This window comes from Crinia signifera, chromosome 5, assembly GCF_055691185.1.
Source record: "Crinia signifera chromosome 5, ASM5569118v1, whole genome shotgun sequence".
Lineage (NCBI taxonomy): Eukaryota > Metazoa > Chordata > Amphibia > Anura > Myobatrachidae > Crinia > Crinia signifera.
The window spans coordinates 238,250,491-238,268,021 of NC_139221.1; the positions used below are offsets into that span (position 1 = coordinate 238,250,491).

General features: G+C 44.4%; 1 protein-coding gene across 17 annotated transcripts in view; it reads left to right on the forward strand.

The window, feature by feature from the left end:
* The first annotated feature begins 1,024 nt into the window (after nucleotides 1-1,024).
* Nucleotides 1,025-17,531, forward strand: part of SLC4A7 (solute carrier family 4 member 7) — a 120,534-nt gene continuing 104,027 nt past the window's right edge. For 4 of the 17 annotated variants that reach the window (XM_083188687.1, XM_083188688.1, XM_083188690.1 and 1 more), the window contains exon 1: nucleotides 1,025-1,348. In XM_083188687.1, the coding sequence (XP_083044813.1) occupies nucleotides 1,301-1,348 (48 nt within the window). In that variant the 5' untranslated portion in view covers nucleotides 1,025-1,300. The remainder of the gene's footprint in view (nucleotides 1,349-17,531) is intronic. The other 13 variants (XM_083188699.1, XM_083188701.1, XM_083188702.1 and 10 more) reach the window with 5 other exon arrangements.

Here is a 17,531-nt window from a genome sequence, read left to right on the forward strand (position 1 = left end):
ACATCGCAGCTTACCGAGCGCCTGATACGTCGCCCGCCCGAACACCTGTCCTCATTTCAAAGGGGGAGTGCCACTGGGCGCACACAATTTATAGAGATATGACAGCAGGGCAGAAAAGGCCTGTACGCTGCCCGGCTGTATAGTCACTGCCTAACTTCTAAGCAAAGCAGCAGCTCTGTCCCTGTGCATATCTTCATTCAATACTCTGCCTGGACCAGGAGCTTGCGGCCGGCAGCCAATCAGGAGTGGCATTGGTGGCCGCTCCTGATTGGCTGCCAGACCGCGAGCGCCTATTAGCTCGTGGTTGGGGTTTTTATGGCATTTTTAGTTTGGTGCATCTTAACCGAGCTTAATAAATCGACACCAAAGTGCCTAGACATCAAACGTCAATGCCGCACAGCACGCACAGAGCATGCACAGGCTGGCCGGCCGATATCCGTATATTACTCCGCAGATGGAATACACTCTTCCCGCTGTCCCGGCATACTGTTTCTCAGGTGGTGGGTCTGGTGATGCGGGTGCTGCCGCCGCAAAGGAGCAAGTTAATTTAGCAGCCCAGCAGCAGGATGGGTGCTCATCAATTTCCGTGGGTGCTTGGGCCCTTGAGCACCCACAGAATCGGCACCTATGCTTCTCCTAACTTACCACTGCTTCATTCATCTACCCCTGAATGAGGCCCTATATTCACACATATGTCGTCCATGGGTAGCACAGCACTCCCATGCATGCAAACCTAGATAGACACGCTGCTTCTGTGACCACGTACAGTGAGAGGAGACAGACACTTCCCGGCATCCTCATCCTCTGCACTCAGTGTGTGGCAGTGCTGTGGCCCCAGGGACAGACACTAGAGCCACAGAGGAGCAGCAGCAGCAACAACAACAACAGAGGAAGGGGTGAGGGCCGGGGAAGGAAGGAGCGCGGCAGCAACATCAGTCAGTGCAGAGGAGAGCTCCGGAGAGAGGGAAGGGGAGGGCCCAGCCAATAGAAGAGATAGAGGGGGCCATGTATGCGGCAGCAGCAGCAGCAGAGTGTGGGTCGGACGTCGGAGCCGGGTAAGGAGGAGGGGGAGCCGGGAGTAGGAGGAGTAACACAGCGGCACACGGCAGCTTTCTTCTCTCACATAAAGCTCCTGTGCTGCTGAGCGGGCTGTAAGTGTATGTGACACTAGTCCTCCTCCATCCGATGCTGTGACCGCTGTACCCGGCGCTGCGGAGACCAGGGGCACACACGTCCCTCTGCCATCCAGTGTGTGTGCCCGCATAACCCAGCTCTACTCGCCGCTCATCACCGGGAGGCCATGGACGAGGACCGTGCCGGAGAACAGATGAGACCTCTGCTCACCACGGTATGGGATGTGTACAGGCTGCTGGTACATGGCCGGACTCTGTATATGCTGCCAGCCTGGCACTGTGCAGTACCCACTCTCACCCCTCAGTAGCTCCGGAGACACTGACTTGTAGATGTTGCCCATTGTCCATGTCTGTGTCCCACTGTGGTAAGGGTTGTAAGGGTTGTATCTGGCCTGGCTTGTATTGTAACTGTCGGTACTGCGATGTATAACACTACCAGTAGGCATGTGAGGATACGGGGTAGCTGCTGCTGCTGCATGTGGCCGCCACGTACATCTATGCATCATATGGGAAAGTAGGTGACGTCCCGGTCTGTGGGGTGAATTTATGAAGCTTGGAGAAGTGTTATCTATCCCCATAAAGAACGTTATGAGCAAGGTGATAAGGGTTCAGCCAATCAGCTCTTACCTGTCAATTTACATATTGTAGCTGATTGGCTGAACCCTTATCACCTTGCTCATAACGTTCTTTATGGGGATAGATAACACTTCTCCAAGCTTCATAAATTCACCCCCGAGTATGGTGTTACCCCTGTATTCCCCTGAGCCGGGACATGTCACAGCCCTTTGTTACAGAGTTGAAGTGCTTAACCCTGTCTTGCCTTCCCCGTCACTGTGCTCACACCGGGGGGCTGCCAGGCTGCCTTACACCTCCTTTCCCTCCATGGGGGACACTATTCTATGCCCTGCTTTTACCAAGGCCTGCAGCACATGTCACGGGGGGTTCGTACTAGTGATGGGTAATCATATGATGTTTCATCGGTAACATCGGATTTATGGTTCCAATGTTCGATGTTTAACCCTGCAATGTTGAGGATCCAATGTTTCATCAACATCGCTAGATTTCTCCCCCGATGTTTTTCTCAATCTTCCAATGTTTTTTCTTTTGTGTGTCAATGTGTGCTGCTTTCAATGCTTTGCAGCCAGCTCACTCTCTCCTTGATTTATATTCATTAAAAACTTAAGAGACTAATAAAAAAACATTAACAAACATGACAGTATCACTGCTGGCTGGGCTTTCATATGTGTGTGTGGCTGTGTGCTGCTGCTGTGGGTGGTAGCTGACAGTGAAAGACAGTCTGGCCAGCCATTAAGCAGCAGCACACAGGACAGCCCCACCCCTGCCTCACTGCAACTGGTGCTGTTAGTGAGTCACTGTCGCTGTCTGCTGTGGGGTTTCTAGCACAGGTCAGTGCTGATATACAGACCACACTGTGCTAGAAGCACTACAGCAGACAGCGACACCACAGGCAGGGAAGAGGAACTGCATGGGTTTTCAAAGATAGTGGGTGCTAGAATGAACAGTATAGTACGATAGTCACTAGTAGTGACATTATGGTGAACTCCCTTCATATTTATTTATTTATTAATAGTTTCCTATATAGCGCAGCATATTCACTTGCGCTTTACAATAAGAGACAGTGATACAACAAACAGGGTATTTACAGTCAGTCAAAGGTATGAGGGCCCTGCTCGCAAGCTTACAATCTATCAATTGATTTATTATTATGCAGCAAGCATATCACAGCACCTTACAAAGGGCCTGATTCAGTTGTGGATGCAGACATTTGCACAGTTTATTTCTTTGAAATGCAATGTCAGTCACACTGCACATGTGCAGTGACTTACAGCGGACGCAGATACTATGGCAGGGTTGCCAACCCTCCCGGAATTTCCGGGAGTCTCCCGAAAATCGGGACCCCCTCCCGGCCCCCCGGAAGGGTGGGCAACCCTCCCGGATTCAGGGGGGACCCCCGCTGTCCCCCGGATCGCGGCATTAAAATGCCGCAATCCTCGGGGCTCAGAGGAGGGGGCGGAGCTAAAACGACACAATCGCGTCATTTTAGCCCCGCCCCCTCCACGGAAATCTGTTAATTCCTTGTTTTACCAGCATGGGGGCGGGGATTAGTGATGTCACTCGTAAGCCCCGCCCCCTGAGCGGCTGGTGAAACTCTCCTCTCCGGGCTTCTCCCGGAGAGGAGAATCTTAAAGTCGGCAACCCTGTACTATGGAGGAAATTTACTAAAGGAAATTTGTAAAAAAATAGGTGTATTTGTATCCAGAAATTCACTTATTTTTTACATTTACTATCCCGAAAATACGGCAATTCGTATTGGTATTGATGTGCTATCAATACAAATATGAATTGCCGTATTTTTGGGATAGTAAATGTCAAAAATAAGTGTATTTCTGGATACAAATACACCTATTTTTTACAAATTTCCTTTAGTAAATTTCCCCCTGAGTGACAGGTACAGTAGTTTCTATTTGAGGGAGGGGATGGGGGCTGGTTTGTCAAATGCAGACGTGTTTCAAACATTAATTTACAGTTGCACTGGCTCCAGCGTCTTTGTTCTGATGGTTATTCTAAGCAACAATAGGGTTGCTCATATGTTTGATGTTGGCAATGTTGCATCTTTTATACTTAAGTGATGGATTTGAGAGTGCAACTGCACCCACCCCAACAAGATAAACTTAATAGAGGGAATATTTATAATTTCAGAAGCTTATTAGTGTATTATATGCTTTGGTAACCAGTTTATTTTAAAAAATATCGAAACATCGGTTAACATCGGGTTTACAGTACCAATGTTTAGGTCTAAATGATGTTTTGCAACCAATGTTGAAAAACATCATTTGACCGATGTTTTCTTTCGATGTCCCATCCCTAGTTCGTACTCTGATGGCTGAGTGCTCATCCTAAATGCTAACAGCCTGTGCTTTGTAGTGGAAATGAGTCACATCACAAGGAAGTCCCATCCCCTGTCTGAGTGTCTCTTCCGCCCTCCCTCCCTCCTATACTAGAATGAGCTGAGTGTGACTGTTTAGGAACATTTCATACACGACCCGACCCTGCCTCAGTTAGCAATATTATGGCTGCTGGCATTGGTCCTCTGATTACGGTATACATCTGGCAGAACCAATACCGTATGGGTTGTGTGTGTGCGCGCGCATCTGTTTTCTCTGCATGTAGATCAATCTGTTACACATACTATATGGTCAATTAAATTAGCTGTTAAAAGGGGGTGAGTTGCCATTACACTAGGATGGAAAGGCCAGAACTGTCAGCGCAACGTACCCCCTCACAGCCTGATCTCGTCCTGGACTAAAGGTGCCCATACACTAGAGCAGGGGTAGGCAAGTAAATTTTAATGTAGTGCGGATATTTTGAATTATTTTGATCAAAGTCCGAATCAGCGTTCTCAGTCCTGCACTGCGCCGGTGTGCAATGACGTAGTGCACACTGGGAACACCTAGATTCGCCTATGGCTACTATATGGCAGCACTAATCTATATTCTATTTTTATATATTCATTTTATAATCTCCCAGAGAGAAATAGTATAGATAGGAGATTAATGGAGGGAGGGAGCACTAGGAGGGAACCTACTATTGAGCGAGAGGAACAGGAACCCACATAAGGTAGATGACCACAGCAGTGTTGAGATCAGGCACAGTGTCTGCCTCCTGTTGTGTGCTTGATGTGTGCAGCAGGCACCCGGACCTTATCCCTGCAGTCACTATGTCCCATCACGGGCAGAGAGGAGGTGGATCCCCGGCGGCCGAACCAGAGCATCCGGGAGGGGGCTGCAGAAATCGAGGCCCCGGCTTCAGGAGTACTGGAGGCAGCAACCCGCAGGAGCGATCTATGCTCCGCAGTTCTCCAGCACAGGTGGCGGGGTGCCGGGACCAAGGTGAGGACACACTGTGGGCAGTGGCGTAACTACCTATTTTCCCCCCCCGCCGCAAATTTTTCGGCCCCCCCCCCCAAACCCCTCCCCCCCCCGCTGCTGTCTCTGCCGGTACCTGCCTGCCGTGCCCAGTGCCGTCACGGTCCCATCTCTCCCAGCGCTGGCTAGTGGCTCCTGCTGCTATTATGAAAATGGACACTTAGAAAATGGCTGCCCCCATACTGCAGACAGAAAACTGTCTGCAGTATGGGGGCAGCCATTTTCTAAGTGTCCATTTTCATAATAGCAGCAGGAGCCACTAGCCAGCACTGGGAGAGACGGGACCGGGCATGGCAGGCAGGTACCGGCAGAGACAGCAGCGGGTAACTATAGCCCCGCAGACCCCCGGCGCCCAAACTTTCTCTGCGCCTCCCCGCCACCGCGGGGGCTGCAGAGCTATAGTTACAACACTGACTGTGGGGGTGAGCAGGGTGTAGGGGAAGGCCGGGAACTGGGTGGCCAGCACTCAGAAGCAGGAGCCCTGGGAAAGTGCGTCTTTTCTCCTCCGCCGCTAGGCCATGCCCCCTAATTTATATTCTAGAGACGGTCCGGTTCCCTGTCCTTTGCGGTCCCGAGTCAGACCACGGACCGCCAGTTCCCTACTGCTGCACTAGGGTGATTCACATGCGATTTGGTTACTTTATATGTGATTGCGACAATAAATCGCATGAAAAGTTTCCAAAAGGCATGTGATGCGCATTGCATCGGAGCCTGTGAGTTGCACTGGCTGCAGGAGAGGGGTTGGGATCATTTGGTCTATTGCATTATGGTCGAAAGTCATTAGGTCGAATCCATTAGGTCGACATGCTAAAAGGTCGACATGACTCTAGGTCGACATGGGAAAAGGTCGACATGATTCTAGGTCGAAAGGTCATTAGTTCGACAGGTCATTAGTTCGACAGGTCATTAGTTCGACAAGGTCATTAGTTCGACATTGTCTATGTCGACATTCACAAGGTCGACATGGGGTTTTTCACTGTTTTTTTACCTGAATGTCAACACAGTCGACATGGACACAGTTTAAAGTGCACTGCATCCCCTCGCATCGCTCGCTGCGCTCGCTATGCGTCGGGCACGGTGCCTCGCTACGCTCGGCACACTATTTTATTCTCCCACCACGCCCTAGTGGATGGTAGGGCATGAAATACCGCCTGTCGGCACATGTTGGCTCAAAAAACAGTGAAAAACTCCATGTCGACCTTGTGAATGTCGACATAGACAATGTCGAACTAATGACCTTGTCGAACTAATGACCTGTCGAACTAATGACCTTTCGAACTAGAATCATGTCGACCTTTTCCCATGTCGACCTAGAGTCATGTCGACCTTTTAGCATGTCGACCTAATGGATTCGACCTAATGACTGTCGACCATAATGCAGTAGACCAAATGACCGCATCCCCAGGAGAGATGTCTGATCACAGCCAGGCAGGGATCACATGGTATATATTGTATGCAAAAGGACCACATACTAAATATTGCATGAGATACTGCTGCCTTGGGAAGGGGGGATCGCATGTGATGTCTCGAAGGGGAAAAGTCACACAAGTGTATGGCCAGTTTAAGAGATTTTTTTGCACAGCCTTACAGGGATGTCAGCAAAGATCAGTGAGACCAGAGTTATGGGGCTAATGTGCTGAGCGATGCAAAATCGCTCAGAACACAGCGCTGTGTGCTGAGTGATCTATCGGGGCCAGTTTTCTCTGGTGAGATGACTGGCAAACTGACTAGATTTATCCTGCTTACAGGATCTTAATTGCCTGGCGATGTAGGGTCATTTTCTAAGCGATCTAGTCAGATTGTGGGCCCCATTGCATAAGTGCTGCATATAGCTGCACTTACTACTGTGTGGCTAGATGAATTCATCCTTCTATCGGCTCCCCCCCCTCATGTATGACTGATCTTTTAGAATGTATTCTTTATAAAAGCTTTATATAGTGTATTGAGGTGGTATCCAATTAACCGCAGGTAATGGATCCCTCTGGGGCCAACCAATTAGCCATGATAGCTGTCACTCATCAGGGATTATTAGACACATGAAGCAAAATCCACAATAGCCAGCCCTAGGAGAGCTGTTTTGCAGCGATAACACCTGGGTATAGAAAGTTATCCCAGATCCCATGTGTCATCACTCCAAAACTGGTCCGTTTTCAGCCCAAAACATGGTCTTAAAGTGGAGAGCAGGATAATGACCATTGGGCTATAGTTGAATACTATCCTGTTTTTTATTTCTTTTTAGGAGTTGGTAATTGGATAATCCCCTTAGCGCATACAGTATGATTGGGTTCAGTATGATTTGTCGACTGCTTGGATCCCGGCTGTCAGTATACCAACATCAGAATCCCTTCTGCCAGTATGCCCCTTGAGAGCTTGATAGCTTGCTTTGCTCACCACAGATTCTATTCTCCCTCTATGGGGGGTCGCGGACCTCCACAAGGGAAAATAGCCCCTGTTGATCAGGATCGTGATTCTCAGTTGAGCGGTTGGGATTTCACATCGGGATTGTGACAGCCGGGATCCTGACTGTTGGGAAATCAAGGGTTACACTTTTGTGTTAAAAAGGTTACCCCATAGTTAAAAGTAATGGCTGGTTTCTAACTTGGGTTATATTCCCCTAACTTCTAGGTACCATATTTGACAACATATATGTGTGAAAAAGGTTTGGAACGCCATTGGCAGGATTAGTTGGCTAACTCAACTTCCAGTAAAATCTGATGGCATTCACTGTGGGGGCTAAGCCTAGGATTCTTCAATCTTCATAAATTTGACAGCATCGCATCATCCCTAGGAAGCCTATGGGGGTTGTAGCTGCTCTCGGAAATGGATCTGCTCCTGGCCCTCCTACATTTTGATGACATTAAGAATGTACACACGGTGAGATGTGCCATGCAATGTGATCCCCGATGCAATCAGATTGCATCGGGATCGCATCGCACGGCATGCATGCGAAGGCATACAATTTTGACTATATAGTCAAGGCAGCCAAGACTTTCTGCCGTGGGATACAGGAGCGCATATCGGGATCGCAAGGGTTAAAACCCTTGCGATCTTCTTGCGATACCGATGCGATTCTGACTATATAATCAGAATCGCAGGGTGATTGTACCCGTGTGTACACACTATTAGTCACACATAATAGGGCAGCTTCAATTAGTCAAAGGGTGATTTAAGTGCACTCTCTGAGAATTAATACGAGGGGTAACCCTTAGATCAGGCTTTCCCAACCACAGTCCTCAAGGCACACCAACAGTGCAGGTTTTGAAGATATCCAGGCTTGAGCACAGGTGACTTAATTAGTACCTGAGTGATTCTGATTAAACCATCTGTGCTGAAGCCTGGATATCACTAATGCTGGCCACACATCAGACCAACTTTCCTCCAACCATCCAACTAGTTGCTTGGATGGAATAAAAATCTGGTACTGGTTGGGAGCAAATGTAATATTAACTTCAGTAAATTGCTCCCAAAATCTGGAAAAGGACAAAAACTGTCGCTCAGACACGGTACTTTAGTTTGATTTAAACAATTTGACTGAATGTTTTTGTCCATTTTCCTGGGTTTGTGAGCACATTTCTGATTGTCTTTTGCTCCCATCCAGTACCATATTTTTATTCCATCCAACCAACTAGTTGGATGGTTGGAGGAAAGTTGGTGTGATGTGTGGCCAGCATAAAACCTGCACTGTTGGTGTGCCTTGAGGACCGTGGTTGGGAAAGCCTGCCTTAGATGCTGGCTATTTAGGCTGAAGTCTATGGAAGGGCTGAAACTAGGCTTTTTGTCACCAGGGGCAAAGCAGTTATTTGGCTCCACCTTATCCCTCAAAACTCCCACTGCATGCGTATATATTGGTATCACATCAAGCTCCCGGAGCACGCACTTCCCTAAACCCCCTAGTTGCCACCCTTTATATGAGTTTATGTGCATTACCTGAAGGTTTATGCATTGGGACATCACAGAATAATTGCATAGTGCATTACCCACATGGTTAACACCACTGCTAATTGAATCTGTACCTTTTAATAGATGACATCACTTCTGTAATTTTTAGGAACAGTTGTACATTTTATAATGAATAACAAACCACCTACTGTGAATCATCACAGATATTATATCAGCCTGGAGATGTGATCTGTAAAAAAAGAAAATCTGCATTCTGTTTTGTTACGTTATTTAGTCACAATTTCCTCTTACTAGAATTATAATTTTGTAAAAGGAGAATATAAACCTAAACATTTCTGTCAACATAAATGTAGGAAACTTAATAGGACCAACCTCTTTTGATAATCTATCTTTATCAAATGATTTCTATAAAAATTAGCATGCTGGATTAAACCGCTTTTCCAGCAAAATCCCAGGTCCTACCTGGTATTTCTAACACTGCTCTGAGCCAGACAGTTTCCACTGTTCCTTCGACCAGGATTTATTCAGGGTCAGCCCAGTTGACACTGAACAGGTGCTATCCCTGAATAACTCTTGGATCTCATTAAATATGGATTTTTATTTTTTTATTTTTTATGCTCTCAAGTCACAAAAGTGCAAACTAGGAAGGGGTAAGGACTGCTCACAGCATTGCAGCATGGCGGCTTCTCCTCTCAAGGTCTCCTCAGCCTGCCCAGTTCTCTCCTAGTTCTACAAAGTCAGCCTTTCCAAACTCTGTATCAGCACGTCTACTCCTCCTCTCGGGGTCTCTGGCTGATGACATCACAATCTAGTGACTAGGAGGGCTCAATCAGAATCTCTGGTGGTTACCTAGGTCAGAACCCAGGTTAGGACCTGTTTCCACTGCAGCATTACCAGGTCATTCCTGTGTAAATCCCTGCTAAACACCCAGACAGTCACTCAACCCCAGATATTTTTCTAAGAGCCATAACATTGACCTGCAATCAGTTCAACATTGCAATAACCTGGGTTTTTAACGGCTGATGAAAAGGTTATTATTGGGGGGAGGAGTTTTTTTTTATGTCAGTCTTAAATAAGATAACAGCAATACAGCTAAGCATCTGCCAAGTGTGTGTGGTTTTCAACCATTTAAAAAAAAATTCAAATCTTGATATTTTGTTACATGACGTGTTAAGGTCACTTAAAACAATTGTTTGGGAATTTGTAAATTGCAGTTCAGTTAAACTGACATGTTAGGCATTTTCACGTAGCTCTACCACTCCTTATAGTACAAACTACAAGGATCAGCATGCCCTCCAGCTACTGACCCTATGCATGCCTCTCAGCACAGAATCGTAATCAATTAATTTGTTGGCCCATTACAGGTGCATGTTACGGAGGTGGTGTTCTAGATAAGAAGCAGAAGGGACTTCCATCCTACATAGTTACTGAGGCTAAAAAAACCTTACGAAACAATTACAAAAAATAGAGAAACCTGTAAATGGATGAAAGTGAATTAATTTGCTAAATATAGAAATTAAAGTGAAATTATTCACTGATTCAGTAGGCCAACTGTGTGTATGTGGAGGGGGAGGGTTAATCTGTGTGCAATTTCCCTTTGCCTTATTTACCACAGGACAATTTTTCTGTCTAAAAATAAGGTCACAAAGAAGTTAAGAGGGATCATCTTATGTGGATTGGGATTACAGAGTTTGTTGGGCATTTTAGGATATTGTTACTGACTTTTAAAATACATTAAAGGGATTATCTGCCTGTTTAGTGACATTTGGTTTGAGACACTGAAAAGGTCAACCGAAGCTTGCCAATATATACATACACAATGGGTTAATACTTATTTTTGATGGGAATTGCTGTGTAAATATCTCTTCTATATTGTTAACGCTGAGAAAACAGCAGGCAAAGCTGATTATTCAGAGTAACCAAATCTGGGGCTAATGGGCACACGTGTGATTTTGGACCCCTAAAAAAAAAATGTCCAATCGACTATTCCCACGTTCCCATCAGAGGACCAAGTTTGAGAATGCAATGTTAGAAAAGTTTTTTAATTATGCTGTTCACTCTTTAAAAAATGAACATAGATAAACCTGTCTGAGCTATACGGAGCTCTGTCTAATCTGCTGTTTTATGAAAACTCAAAAGTTGCTGATCCGCCGGGATCAGTAGAGAGTGAACGTCTGAATTACCTAATCAGTGCTTAACTTGTAGCTTTGAAGTATGAGGGATGGCTGGGAACTCTGCTTTTGCAGTCTGCCAGATTGCTGACCCACCTTTTGCTTTGAGTCTTTTTGTATATGGGGATTATCTTCCTAAAGGTAAAGCAAATCCATTTTTGAAAAAGTAGAAGTCTCAGACATAGATTGAATAACCCCCTATCCTATAACTGAGAAGCTGTCAGACTACTTGCCTGTGATTACAAACCTGTCATTTATAGCCAAGTTTGATATCCTTCTTCTGGACACACAAATGCCTATTAAGGTGTGTGTATGTTTTTTTTTTCTTTAAATGTTATATCTGTGCTCTTTTTGTGGCAAATATTTTATGCACCTGTAAAGGCGCTCCATCTGACACGTGTTCCCATCAGCAACGTGGCGGGGAGCGGCTTCCCTGTCCGTTTCTGCTTCAGGGAAATGGGCAGGGAATGGGGGCTGCGGCGGAGGGCTCAGACAGAACGGATCGCGCATGTCTCATGTGCACGCATCCTCTTCCGTCGCCTTGTGTGGGGCAGTGAATGGCAATTATATCACCAGGAGCAGCTCCATTTGAGAGCTGCTCCATCTGTAATCCAGTTTACACAAAGAAATCTGTGAAAAGTCCAGTGGTGGGTGTATGTATGTGAACCGAAGCATAGCAAAGCGAAAGTGTTCAAGAATTTGACATGCACTGCAGGAGTCGGGAGACATTTGCGATGACATACAGTACAAAGGGGCAGATGTTTCTTTTTAACATCCAGTGGTGCTGGAAAGGGCACAACCACTGAAGAACTTTCTTTAGAAATGTGACTTGCTCAGGTCTTCATTTATAATGACAGAAAGAGAACACAAGTAATCAAATAACATACAAAATAATGCACATGTTTCATTAATGCGTTTAATACCAATGACCCCCCTAATTATGCTCCTTAAGATGTACCAGTTTCCTTAAAGCAGTGATTCCCAAACCTTTTTTGAATCACGGTGCCCTAGAGTATCAGATTTTAAAAAAAAAATTTTTTTGCCAAGTTTCTTCTTGAGAAAGTAAATGGTCATCCTAGGTTCAGTTATGTGGTGAGAGAAATTACTCACTTCTGTTTGCCCGCATAGCTTATGATTGGCAGCTAGTAATACTGTTTTTTTCTAATGACCATAAATAATTTGCATTGGTTCTGTACCACCAACCCGAGGCATCCCAGGGTGCCACGGTGCACAGTTTGGGAACCGCTGCCTTTAAAGGGATGGGGGTTGAGAGAAGTGTCAATCAATGAGATGATAATTAGATTTGAGTTTGGATGGCCCTGTCCTATTTAGAAAAAGCATTAACATATGAATGGGAGCATGCTGCAATTAATGAGTGCTAGAAGAAAACAGGACTAGGTACAGGATCTAGTAATATTGCTTAGAAATGGGGCATAAACCGCTCATTGTGTATGCCCCTTAAGACTGGATATCTATTGTACCTGCAGGTCAAGTTTATAGAGAACACATTGGTGTCCAAAACATCTCAGGATTTTTTAAATGATATTTGGTGTAATACACATGCCCAGACTGACTATGCATACGCCTCAATGTTTTCAGTCACTGAGACCCTTGTGCATGTATGTGCAGTGTCTGACTGGGACATTTATGACTTACTGGGGGATTGCAGTGGTAGAGGCCCATGCTTAAGGGGTGGGGTAAGCTACCAAAAGAGGTTGTGGCACCACAGAGGCTTGGTTAACCGTTCGAGCAGGGCTGGCCAAACCGGTCCGCCAGATCTACCAACGGTCCATGTTTTCCAAATCATGTGCTGTAGTCATTACTTACTGTCACATTTTCAAACATGCTGCATTCATTCGTACTGTAGATTCACAGGTTGCCTGAAAAACATGAGCTGTTTGTAGATCTTGAGGACAGGTTTGGCCACCCCTGCATAAGGCCTCTTGATAAATATACACTGTAAATCAGGGCTGGGCAACACCGGCCCTCCAGATGTTAGTGAACTACACATCCCAGGATGCTTTGCATTAGTTTTGCTATGTGGCCATGCTGAAACTGATGCAAGGCATGCTGGGATGTGTAGTTCACTAACATCTGGAGGGCCGGTGTTGCCCAGCCCTGCTGTAAATACTGCTAGTCCATGCATGATAATGTACCAAAATGATAATAGAAAATACATCATAGCACGGTGCAGTTTATTGTAACATAACTACAATGTATAGTTCAGTTGAAAGGTTTGGAACCAGATTCCCAGATGAGGAGTTGAGCCCTCTAGGGGTGCCCCTTGTACACCTCTGGGTCAGCCCTACTCCTGATGTGTGTATGCTCATGCAGGATAAATAAAATACCCATTTGGGATGGTTTGCTGGTGTCTTTGTTCAGTTTTAAGTCTTAACAGAATAAGCTCTTGTTTAACAAACTATTAAATGGTTCCTAATTTGTATTTTGGGCATCATTTATCTTTCACTAAGCTTATGCAATTCCAAAATCTCCTATAAAGTGAAAAATGTTTTTCATTTAGTGGACCTTTTTATAGGGCTTTAACCCTTTTGGTAGTATGGCCGGATATTTCTCAGGCTGAGCTGCCATTGTCCATGCATACCACTGTAAAGAAAGGGTGTGCCAGTGGTGACTCCAGCTGTCCAGATAGACCCATGTATAAATCCCCAGGTGCGACCTGGTATTTGGGTGTGAAAGGTGTATAACTTGTTTTTTTTTGGCCTGTTTTTATTCCCTTGCATGGGTGTGTAACCAAATCCGTGAAGAACTAGTATGTTTCTTATACTACTGCTTTTTTAACCTGGCTGTGAACTCCTTGCCAGGGAGATTATAAACAAAACTGCTACATAGAAACATTTTTGAGATTGAGCACTTCTAAATTTAGTGTAGTGAAATTATAAAACATATCTGAATGGAAATTGCTTTAAAAAAAAGTTACAAATGATTATGCACACAGGTTACTTGGTTAATGGATTGCTAATCGCATCCAATCGCAATTCCCGAACAATAAAAAAAAGATTCTGCTGTCTGTGTAAATGTAATCTGCAATGGAGACTGGGTGGATGTGGTCACCGCTGATGTCTCAGACCCTCCTCATAAATGCCTGGGCACGTCTGCGTTTCTTTTCCCACCACACACAGAAAATGTCAAGTTCCGTCTCCAAACTCCGACTTCCTGTCAATCAAACTACTAGAGGACTACCGTTACGATCCATGCATCTCTTCTGTCACAAATTCCCCTCGCTCATGGGAAGTGCATAGAAACGCTTGATTTTGTGAATTCTCACATTAATGATCCATGCTGAATTAGCCTCCTTATGCTGTGGCCACTGCAGCAATGACCTCATGGATTATGGTATACATTCCATGTTAAAGAACACCTTAATTAATAATACATTTGTGGGGTGGTTCTGGTATGCTAGGCTGACCATGTGTAAGTCAACATTCATTAGGTTGACACCCTATAATCAAGTCACTAGGTCGACACCACTCAATGGTCATCAACTCATGGTTGAACGGGTCTAAAGGTCGACACAAGCTTTAGGTCGACAATGGGATAGTCAACAGGCAAAGGGTCGACACAATTTTTTCACTTTGTTTTTTGTCACGAATGTCAACATGGATACAAAAAAAATAGTGCACCGTGTCCCCTCGCTGCAGCCACGGTGCCTTGCTATTCTTGGCACACTAATTTATTCTCCCACCACACCGTAGTGCAGTAGTTCCCAAACTTTTTTTGAATCACGGCGCCCTAGAGCATCAAAATATTTTCAAGGGACCCCTAGGCCAAATGCTTCTTATTGAGAAATTCAGAAAAAAATATTAAATTAAATGCATTGTGTTTGTCAGTTATCTGGTGAGGGACAGGATTTGCTTCTGTTTGTCCACATGTTATGATTGGCAGCCACCAACACTGGTTTTGCCTGGTACATTGACCACAAATAATATGAATTGATCTTGGTCCTCCAACCCGAGGCACCCCAGTTTGGGAACCACTGCCGTAGTGGATGGTAGGGCATGAAATACCGCCTACCGAGCCTGAAAAACATGTGTAGACCTTTTGACTGTCGACCTAAAGCTTGTGTTGACCTTAAGACCCTGTCCACCATGAGTATGTCACCCATTCAGTGGTGTTGACCATAGTGTCGACCTAATGCAGGTCTACCTAGACATGGTCAACCTAGGGTCTGGATACCTTGTGGGAGGGGGTGGTTAGTGAGCAGATGGTTAGATAGAATTATTCCCCATGGTGTTACAAATCCATTATATTTTTCTAAGAGAAAATCTTGTTCTATTTTACAACCAACTAAATGTGTGACGTCACCAGAATCCTATTACTTATATTGAAATGAAGGTACCTGGTCAATAGTTCGACATGAGTTTTTTTTTTTTTGACTTTCATACGTTACCATCCAATTAGACTTTGAGAAATAAAATGAAATAAAAGGTAAAATTTGAGGAGCATAACGGTAAAACAAGGTATCTTGCTTGACGGATGGACAAGCCATGCAATACGCTAATTGGGGGTCCATGTGATGAAAAACTTCAGATTAAACAAAACGCATATGGACCTTTCCATTTATTACTTGCGTCCACCTTGTCTGTCAACCTTGTGAACCTTTTGGTGTCTACCCTTTATACCATAACCTGAAATGAATGGGTCAACTTATAAGTAGAAAGGGCTATTTGCCGGCTATGATTACTTATTATGGTAGAAACTGATTGCAAGGATCTATTTTTTTTAAATAAATATATAATTTATTGTTACTATTAAGATTTCCGTTGTACCAGATACTTGTTTTCGAAATAGGTAATTGGTTTATGTAAAGTGTTGATCAAACAAAATTACGCATCTCTACTAGCTACCGGGAGTATAGGAGATTACAGTAGTTGTGTCTGTTATGGACGTCATGTGAATTCTAATCTCTAATATTACTGGTTTCCTAGGAGTGGCTATGTTTTGGTGTTGGCTATTTATGTCACTAGTGCAGATATGGGAAACCTTTTTAAGATGAATTTGGAAACTGTGATGTAACAGACCGATATAGAGGTAGGAGGGCCCTGCTCGCAATCGTAAGTTCTACTGTATGCATCAATGAATGAGTGTCTACTTTTGGTAGTTAACACTGTTTCTTTTGTTTGCTATATTCCGACCCTTAGACACCATAAGCAATCAGGGAGTTTACAAACGGCTCTGTAGAGATTTACTGTATACAGACTGATGTTCCTAAGGGAAATACTCTGTTTTTTCCCTCTTTAATTTCCTGTATGGATGGTAACAAGTTAAAGAAGTCGGATGCCTCATCATTATTTTTCCATCTCATTGGCAGTTTATATTAGCTGCTTATTACTAATATCCACTCGCTCCTGAGTGTTCACTTCTGCATCTGGAGCTTGAGGAAGAGATTGAGTTGTCAGCAAATATCTTGTAGGTTAAATGCTGTGAAGGTGCCCACACAGTGGTTTGTATAACACAATTAAATGAGGTCTTAACAGGATCATGGCATAAAAAGGGATGTATAGAAAGTGAATGATCTTTCACATATATCCTAACCCAGGTGTGACAGATTTGATCCCATAGGACTTGAAAACAATTGTACCGCTATGTATATGGATGGTTTGTACTTTAATGTGTAGTTGCAGATGACCCGCCATCTAGTGATGTCTGTGTAGCGTTAATTTCCATATTGCTTAATGACCATATAAAGTATCAATACTCATTTATTTTTCCCCGTGACGCACCACTCAGACTTACAACTGTAAAGACATGACCCTGGATATTGTCCTGCTCAGGATGTTCATACATAAAAGCACAGACTGAGAGCATGAGACCTCTCAGGAGATTCATCTGGCAGATAATGAGGCCTTGTAATCAGAATGCACTTCATGCGCTGCTTTGTTTTCATCAGGGCAGTGGAAGTTGTCTGATGGCTGTATTGACTAATTAGTATGAAACTAAATATAGCATGGCAAGGAGCAGGTTGGAAGAATGCTTTACGTCAGATGTAGTTATTGTCTCCAAGGAAAAATATCATCTTGCATAGGACAAATGAATAAACGGGCTTGCACTGCAAAAAAATATATATATTTTTTTACAGAATGTGTTCAGAGTATTCCCCTACATTAGATCTCTAGATGTATAGGTATGTATATAATTTACTCAGACACCATCCCCTAGTTGAATAATCATTCTTACAGTCTCTTCTAATAATGTACACATTTTGTGGTTCAGAAGTAATTTTAGGGTATGTCTGACAATGTTAATTTAAGGATTCAGACTAGTTCACTGCAGAGCTAATACAGGTAACAGGTAAAGGCTAATAGTTATCGCTCTAGGGCCAGATTCAGAGATGGATCACTAGATGATCCTCCAGTTACATC